Source organism: Cyprinodon variegatus, unplaced genomic scaffold (genome assembly GCF_000732505.1).
Source record: "Cyprinodon variegatus isolate N-32 unplaced genomic scaffold, C_variegatus-1.0 Scaffold1321, whole genome shotgun sequence".
In the NCBI taxonomy this organism is placed as follows: Eukaryota; Metazoa; Chordata; class Actinopteri; order Cyprinodontiformes; family Cyprinodontidae; genus Cyprinodon; species Cyprinodon variegatus.
Window position 1 is genome coordinate 103,836 of NW_015151774.1, and position 9,328 is coordinate 113,163.

The 9,328-nt window shown below is 39.8% G+C and overlaps 2 protein-coding genes across 2 annotated transcripts in view; both read left to right on the plus strand.

Annotated features, from left to right (window-relative positions):
• The window catches only part of LOC107102792 (atrial natriuretic peptide-converting enzyme-like), a 23,171-nt gene extending 21,398 nt beyond the window's left edge, over positions 1-1,773 (plus strand). The window contains exons 22-23 of the mRNA XM_015402224.1: positions 242-375; positions 448-1,773. Of these exons, the coding sequence (XP_015257710.1) occupies positions 242-375; positions 448-633 (320 nt within the window). The 3' untranslated portion in view covers positions 634-1,773. The remainder of the gene's footprint in view (positions 1-241; positions 376-447) is intronic.
• Positions 1,774-7,609: 5,836 nt separating this feature from the next.
• The window catches only part of LOC107102796 (mitochondrial sodium/hydrogen exchanger 9B2-like), a 22,721-nt gene continuing 21,002 nt past the window's right edge, over positions 7,610-9,328 (plus strand). The window contains exons 1-2 of the mRNA XM_015402229.1: positions 7,610-7,648; positions 8,566-8,637. Coding sequence (XP_015257715.1) covers positions 8,566-8,637 — 72 coding nt within the window. The 5' untranslated portion in view covers positions 7,610-7,648. The remainder of the gene's footprint in view (positions 7,649-8,565; positions 8,638-9,328) is intronic.

Below are 9,328 nucleotides of genomic sequence, written 5' to 3' on the forward strand. Positions count from 1 at the left end.
AAAAGGGGTCCCTATGTCCTCCATCAGTCTAAGCCTATAGCAGCATGCTAGAGGTGATGTTGACATGAAGCTCCTTAATGACGGGGTGACTATTAAAGGACCAACCAGCAGACACCGTCTTTCTGTCCTCTATATATTCAGTATTAGCCTCCTGAACCTAGAGGAGGACTCCTCCGTCCGTCCCGCTCTGTGTGTGAAAGCTTTTCACTGTCCGGATCAGAACCTGTGTGTCTGTCCTCAGTGCCCTTCAAGCTCCAGGAGGGGGAGGTCCGCATCATCTCCAAGTCTCAGTGCCAGTCCTACTTCGACATGAAGACTATAACTCCCAGGATGCTTTGCGCCGGCTATGAGGCGGGAACGGTGGACTCCTGTATGGTACGTTCTGCCGTGGTTCTGTTGGGTTTAGGCTGTACTGTGTTCTTACGTTCGCTCTGAACCGTGCCGCAGGGCGACAGCGGCGGCCCGCTGGTGTGCGAGGAGCCGGACGGCCTCCACTGGACCTTGTTCGGCCTGACCTCCTGGGGCAGCGTCTGCTTCAGCAAAGTTCTGGGTCCTGGAGTCTACAGCAATGTGACCCACTTCACCCCCTGGATCCAGCAGCAGATCTACATCCACACCTACCTGACCGACTGACAGCGGGCGGCGGGTCGCTCCAGGGGGAAGTGATGTCACTGTCGGTACCAACGCAACCCCGGTTCCTGTGATAAAACTGTAGAGATCCATGTGGCGGTACCGGCTGTGAGCAAGCACTCCTTTATCACCCAACAGGTGCATGGGGCCCCATCAGGGGGCCTCTATAAGGGCCCAGCGGGCCCTCCCAGTACAAACAGAACCAATTAGGTTTGTCTCAGTTCAAACGGGGCCAAACATCTAGAACCGCAGGGCCATAATGCTCCCCGGGGCCCCTCTTCAGCCCAATTTTCTGACCTTATGGGCCCCAGAAGTAAATGTTTGCTGGAAGTAGAGAAAAACTGAATGTCTTCTGTTCTCCAGGTTCAGAGGGATTTTCTAAACTCTGAATAGAAGCTAATATGAATTATGACCTTATTAATAAATCGTTTTTATTTGTTCAAGTCTTAGAACAGCTGATCCTGAACCTTTGAGATCAGCTCACTGCTTCATAAATAATATAAATCCATCAAAACCCAAATCGCTCTGCAGATTAGAACATTCTTCCAGTTGATGTCGTCCGAACTCTAATCCTCGCTGGTTTTCCTTAAATATAAGCAGGTTATTTTTCTCCTTCAGCCTGTTAGTCTCTAGAAAAAGGAAACATCAGATGGGTTTAACTCCAACAGGAACATTATTCTTTTATTAGCAGCTTTATTTCTGTGGAATCTAAATCCGTTTCCACAGAAACATCCAGGGTCATCTTAAAATATCCCTGAAACAACAAACAACTTCCTGTCTCTCCCTGATGCGTTCCTGTAGTTTTCCATGGGAGCCTCTGTTCACCATCAGCTATATTTAATAACATCGTTTACTGTTTTTAAAGACATGATGAGGTTTTAATCTCATTTAAACCTTGCTAAACATCTGAGGACTCAACGTCCCACAATGCTTCACTCTTTAGTGCCTGAGTTAAAGTAAAAACAAACTGAAAACAACGATGTAACGCAGCGGTATTTTCAGAAGAAGACGTTTCTGTTTGAGACACAAAAACAGGCCAGATATGAAACCAAACCGTCTTTAATCCTGTTGATTAAAAACCCAAATAGTGGGGAGTGTTGGCCTAGTGGTTAGAGCCGTGCATTTGTGCTCAGAGAAGGTTGCAGTAACCGGATCGATCCCCACAGGCTGCACTCTGGCTCCCTGAGCAAGACCCTTAATCCCACACTGCTTCCCCGTGCCGCACTATGGCAGCCCACTGCTCCTAAAGGGGATGGGTTAAATGCAGAGAGTGAATTTCCTCATTGGGAGACGATAAAGGGATTTACATGAACAAACTACTGCATTTTAATAATTCCACTTTATTTATCTCATATTGGAGAAATTTACCTCTGCATTTTAACCCATCCCCTTGGGGAGCAGTGGGCTGCCATTGTGGGGCGCCTGGGGAGCAGTGTGGGGTTAAGTGGCAGTCTGTGGGATTGGGGCTTAAAATTAGAACCTCAGAAATCCAAGCTCTATGCCCTAACCACTAGTCCACTGCTCCACGGCTATAGGACTATAGAGCGCACCTCACTATAAGCCACACCCACTACATTTTTGGATAGAACTAGAAACATACAAATATGTCACACCACGCTATAAGCCGCTGATATCTACTGAATTGTCTCCCAGCAAGCCTGTAGGGGGAGCTCTACATATAGCCCCTGGAGTAGGGAAGAAGATGATGCTAGCTCTCATTAGCTGGTTAGCTTGCAGCAGTGTCACTGTCACCACCCGATCCGTCCCGGAAGCACGATCTGTCCTGCTCATGCGCATTCAGATATCCATTCGGGTCGTCCTCAATGTTATTTAGTTAAAAAGACCTAAATGATGTTTTCCCTCCCCCAAAAATAGTAAAGGTACTTAAATATAATGTGTTAAAGGTTAATAATAAAGGTTAATTTCCTGAGTGTCAGGTCTAATCACCTAAAACATCATACATAAATACGTACAGGGAAACAAAAAGACACAGAGACAATTAGTTTAGTTTTACTCGCGAAGGAGAGCAGGAAGAGGCTGCAGAGTTTACAAATCTCCACCCCACTCTGCCCATCTTCAGCTTTCTCCTCGCTATTTATTAAAGTCAGGGGATGTCCCTAATTACACAAGCTGAGGTTGCACTAAGGGAAAGGGAAATAAAATGATCTTCCTTTGAACCTCAGCACATATGTTAAAACAAAGCATGTGGTTGTTTTACAATTAAACTCATTCCAAGAACACATGTTCAGGCCTCTTTCACAACCTGTTGCATGACCTTTATCTGGAACGATCTTTAGCAAGAGCTAATAAGCGATAAATCACACATTATACATCATAATATTTCATTAGTACACAACTCATGAAACACAAATGGAGTATAAATAAAATATTTCTAACACTCAGAAAATAAATGCCTTAAAATCCTTTCTGTTTTATCACTCGTCTCTGTCCGATCTGCAACGGAAAAAATGGGACTTTGGATTTAAACATAAATCTAGTCTTTTTGACTTTTATGTTTTCGTTTCGTTTTAACATAATGCTAAATGGAGCATAATCTAAAGAAAGAAACAACTAAAATGCAGATAAACACGGTTTAATCAGATTTAGCTCTTAGCATGTCCCATGATGACATCAGAGAAGCAGTTTAACCCAGAAAATGTAAAAAGCATCACAATTGTCTCACAAAAGTCATAAAACATTTTTTAAAGGTGTTAGCATTCTTAGCGGAGTTAAGGATAGAAATACGTAGTTTTAGTACCATAAATACATTATTTATAGACACCCAGATGTATATCTGTTCGCTCATGTGCAAGACAGATTGTGCTACCGTGACGGATCGGGTAGTGACTGTCACTACCCGATCCGTCCCGAAATCACGATCCCTCCTGCCCATGCGCGAGCAGAATAATAAGATGACGAAAACTACGCAGAAACGGTACTGAAAATACTTATTGATATGCTTAGAACATTAAAGAATGCTAAGCTATATTCGTATAGAACATATTGAAGACTTTTCTGGAAGAAGTGGATACGTTTTACATTCTCTCCATTGTATTACATGACGTCATCATGGGACATGCTCGGAGCAGTCACAGTAACGTTCTAAAGGCTATTTTGGTGGGGTTTTTTTTTATGTTTTGCTTTTTTGGTTTTTAGAATATTCAATATTTATGAAAATAAATAAATATTCAAAAGGAATCCCCCGCCGGAAAAGGACAAAAGAATAAAAAAGTAAGAAAAACTGCATGTGGAGGACGGATCGTGCTTCGGGGACGGATCCGGTAGTGACAACCAACTGAAGAAAGGGGCTTTATCAGCTCCTGACCACAGTCTCTTCATTGGTCCGACATCTTTAGTGCAGCAAATAAATGTCAAAATGTGTGAATTTGGGACATTTGTTCCCTGTCGCGCCTGCTGCTAGCATCTTATTGCTAAATTAAAATTAGCCCCTTAGTCTTTCATTTCCAGCTTTGACTTTCCTCTCTGGTTGTTCTAAAAAATCCACAGAAAAGCTGCAGCTACTTATAAGCCGCGTGGTTCAAAGCGTGGGAAAAACGTAGGGACTTATAGTCCGGAAAATACGGTAAACATAAGATCATCACATAAACACAATGATCGACAAAATCCTATTAAATTGATTTTTTTATTCAGCATGTTTATGTTTTATCACATAATTAAGAGCAAAAATACATTTAATCAGCTTATCTGTAACAGTAGGACTTTGTACATATATGGAACAAAATGTAAACAAATGTTAACAGGAAATCTCAACTTATCATCTAAATTATATTTTTCTGTATTTCACTTAAAAACATATTTTATTGATCGATCCTACAGACCTACTAACATGAACAAAGCATTGTCAGCATAATGTGAAGCACAAATGTAGCACACTAGCTCTGTTAGCTTTAGCCGTGTTGTTGTAGTTCGTCTAGGAGCAGCGTTGCGTTTTAGCTAAAGTTTAAAGTGTCGGCTAACAGACGTGGATTAAAAACCAACTAACAAATCATGTTTCATGACGTCCATCTTTAAATTAATCCGCCAACAAGAGGAGTAACTGTTAGCATGTAATGCTAGCTAGCTTCCAGCTAATTATTTGATTTTTTACAAGAAATAATCATCTTTAAATGTTGCTTTAGAAACTTTTTGTCATTTCATAAACCCCTTGAAGGTATAATAACTAAAAACAGCACAATTTAATGTCTTTGTGGCACAATTAACCCTAAATAAGGATATTAATGCGGTTAGCTAGCTGCTACATATTTTATGCTGCTGCTAAAATGATAGTTCTAGTTTTAGATTTGAGGGTTTAGGCTGTAGTTCATTAACACTACATGCTTTTGTGGTGAATATTGTGGAGTGAAAGAGCTGATCTCTTGAACCTGAACAGTTTGGAGATCAAATTTATAATCAAAGAGCTGAACGTCATTGATCTGCTGCTAAACCGTTCCAGTTTTCTCTGTTTTCCCTCCTCTGGTGCATAGATTCCTAAAGAACCAGTGTTCTCTTGAAGCCCTGCTCCCGTTTGGTTTCCTGACTTTGCTAACAGCTGAGTGTTTGATGTTCCTATCGTCGCTGAGGTCTCCAGAACATTCCACCAATCTGCTGCTGCTGTTTGGGTTTCTAAGAGTATTTTTCTACAGCTCTTTGTACGTTTTGCTTCTCAGAGGACTATATTTGTTTGTGTGTGAGGACATGCAGTCACGTGTTCAGGTTTCAGCTTAGTTATGACCAATTTGTTGCCATGGTGATCAGCTACTGAACGATCCTGTGGACTGAAATGCTTTCTGGATTCTAGCCTCTGTTATTTTGCGTAATCTGTGAATATTTTGTATGTATTTTCTGTTGTATGACACCAATAAAGCTGCCCGCACCTCACATTGAGTGGGTCTGACTCAGTGTCTACACATTCAAACTGTTTCCACTTCCTCTTCTACAAATAAAGGGAACCTTAAGGTCAGGCTGAGAGATCGTTTCCTCTAACTTCAGAAATACAGACCAACCAACGCTTGCTTTACTAAGGGTCCTTTAATACAGCAGTAAAGTACTTTTAGGATTCCTGTAGGCATGTGGAGCACAATTTTCCTTTCATTTTCCTTGTATTTTGCTCTGTGCAGCTCTGCGTTAAACCAAGGAGCCAGTTTTCTATTTTTAAAGTTTTTCTTTATCAAAGGGGCTGCACTGTCTAAGCAGAGAACTAGCAACCCCATCAACAAAATCATCAACCTGTGAAGGGGAATAAACTAAACAGATTCTTTAAAATTTATAAATGCACTGATAATTATCTGCTAAAGTGGAACCTTCTTTTGGGGGAGGAGAACTCTGTTAAAGTAATCCTGAAGGTTATTAGAAAGTGGTCAGAGAGGACAGGGTTGTGAGGAAATACTGTTATTTCTTCACATTCTATGCCGTATGTCAGCACAAGATCCAAAGTATGAAGATGAGAATGTGTGGGACTATTCACATTTTGAACAAAGCCAAAAGTGTCTAAGATAGCATTAAAGGCTGCCAAATCAGAAGTTCAGAGTAAGGACCTGGTGGACGATACAAAGTTACAAAAAGAAGAGGTTTTCTTGCTCTGCAATTTGGATCAGGGAAATTAAGGGTTAAATGTTCAAAAGAGTTGTAATTATTAACTACATTTGGAGTAATCAGTAAGTCAGACTGGAAGATTGTTGCTACTCCTCCTCTCGCCCAGAACTTCTGGGTATCATTCATGAAAGTAGGGCTGCAGCTGATGATTGCTTTGCAAATTGATTAATCTGTCGATTTTTTCGATTAATAGATTAATAATCAGGTAGTCAGCAAGACTTTTTATGAAATTAAACCAGGTGAAACTCAAACTTTTCAACTTGAGGGGTTCTAGATGGAGCAGATTGACAGAAAATTATATTTTTAATCTTAAATGCAAAATGTTTATATATTTTTTTTTACAATCTTGGTATAATTCCTGCTCTAAGTGGGTCACTCTGTCAGCTAAAGGCAGGTTTTACAATCCATATACTCCAGTTAATGATTCATTGTTTACCAAATGAGTTGATTAGTGAAATAATCCATGGATCTGTCTAATAATATCGGATCTTTCTGGATCCTCTGTCAGTTCAGGACCTTCTCATCTGTTCCTCAGTGTTTTATCTGAGGTCCTTCTTGATTCAGAAGCAAACCTGACCATCAGATCCACTGATTCATCCTCCATTTCTAGAACAGTCCTCTCTTTGACTTAAGACTACTGTTATTGTCATTTCGTTTCGTACAACTTTCAGACAATAAATGAACATTTCCATTCCTTAAAGTTCAGCAGTGATTAAATCTAAACAGTGTGGGAGAAAAAAACAAGGTGCAAAAACAGATTGATCTGGAAGTTCAGAGCATTAATATCTATGGTGCAGATCTGCAGTGAGGTGTTTCCAGTCCAGGTGAGGGTGTCCGTCTCTTCCTGATCCATCGGAGTGACAGTGGACCCCCCTACCCGGCCTGCGGGGAGCAGAGATGTTCTGCAGAACTTTAAAGTCAGTAACTTCACCTCTTTATTCCACTTTCAGCTTTTCTCTGAAGGGAACCAGATCCTGAACCTGACCCGATGAGCCGGTTCTGTTGGGGTCAGAACCTGCGTCCAGCTGCGATGATGTGAGTCCTGTTTGCGTCTGCAGGCTGCCATTAATACTGAGACACTGAGCCTTAATGCCAGGCTGCTGTGCGGTTCTGTTTGACATCTGTCATTAAGCGCAGCGACAAACACAACAGGCTCACTCCCTCTGTTATTACCACACACACACGGCGCTGCTCGCTCTGATTCACTCCTGTTCTCTTTGTCACAGACACAGCAGCAAAGGTAAGAAACTCTCTCTGCCTGCAGCCCTGCGGCAATCACACTGGATTTAATGGAAACAAACCAGCAGCTGCTACTTTCTTCCATTCAGATCTACTCATTTAAAGGAAAACTACACTAGAAACTAAATTAGTGCTGGAAAAAATCAATGTTTTCTTAAAATCAGTGCATTTTTCTTGGATTGAGGAGGTAAAGGAGACTTTTTACCAATGGAACAAGAAAATTTACACTTAAAATAAGAGAACACAGGTGCATTGTCTTATTTAAAGTGCATATTATTTTATTTGAAGAGTAAAACTACTCATTCTATTGGCAAACTATCTTATTTCTCTACTCAAATTAAGGATAAATACACTTAATTTAAGAAATGAAGTGAGGAGATTTAAAGAGAAATCCAAAACGCATATTTCAATAGATAACAGAGAATATGGATGAAGAATTAGTTCTAAAAATAACATTTTAGTGTTAAATAATTTCTGATTTTTAAGCAACTGGATTCAAACATCAATTAACAGAAAGTTTGGTTCGATTTCTAACTCTCGTTGCTTTGTTTTTAAAGATAGATTCGTATTTCCAGACGTGTCAAATCTTCACTTCTGTTGTGGATTTTATTCCTTTTTTTAATTAGTTTTATATTTCAGAGAAATGAGGATTGGATCCAGATTTCTAAACTTCTCCCAGGAGGAAACGTATCAGAATAAAGCAATAATCCAGGAGAAACTAAAAGGAGAAAATAAAATTATAAAGATGGAAGAAACACTGAGGATAAACATTATTAGAAGAACCAAACTGCTTTGAAACATCTGATTCTGGATTTCTACGATTGCTACAACTTTTTTCCACTTTTTTAACTTTTACATGTTTTTATTGCAGCTTTGCAAAAAAAAAAAAAAACTAGAAATGAAACCTTTAACCTAAATAAATTCTGGCTGTTTAATAATTCCTCCATGTTTGTAACAGAACCAGAACTCTGAGTAAAGACGAGGTCCAGTCAGCCTTCAGAACCTATCTACATAATGTATTTCTAGATTCCCCTGCAGGTGCAGAGGTCACCATCTGCCCTCCGTCGATGAACATGTCGGGTCCAAACTGTGTTTGTGTTTCAGATGATGGATGAAGAAGCTACCAAACGCTACGTCCGGCCCGCTGATGACGGGCTGCAGCAGAACCCGGCCCAGGTAAAACCGCCTCAGCCGTGGAAATGATGCAGATACTGACCTGTGGTTGTCATGGTAACAGGCCTGTTTGCAGCAGGCTGCAGGAAATGATCTGTCACATTGATTTAGACCTCATGTCTCTATTTTACCCTAAAATAAGTGGATTTTATTCACACATTAAGGAGGTAAGTGAGAGACTTTAATAGAACCAGACAATTAACATTTAAAATAAGAAAAAAAACTATTGCATTGTCTTTATTAGGTGCATATTATCTAATTATCTTATTTTGAGTGTAAAAACATTTAGTCAATTGGCAGATTATCTTATTTACCTGCTCTGATTAACAGTAAATAAACTTAATTTAGTAAATATTTACTTATTTCTAGATAATTTTTGCAGGACAGGATCATATGACCGCCTGGAAAATGCATCTTTACTTTCCAGGTTTCCCTGATGTTTTCATTTGACAATAAATCCCACCACACAGCAAAAAATGAAATCTAAATAAAAGTCAATTTTATCTTAAAAAAAACGTGCATTTGTTCTTGAATTGAGGATGGAAGTGAGACACTTTGCAAATGAAACCAGACAGCTTACATTTAAAATAAGAAAAAAAACAATTGCAATGTGTTATTTCAAGTACATATTATCTAAATATCTTATTTTAGGAGTAGAAATATTCATTCAATTGGTAAATCATCTTATTTACCT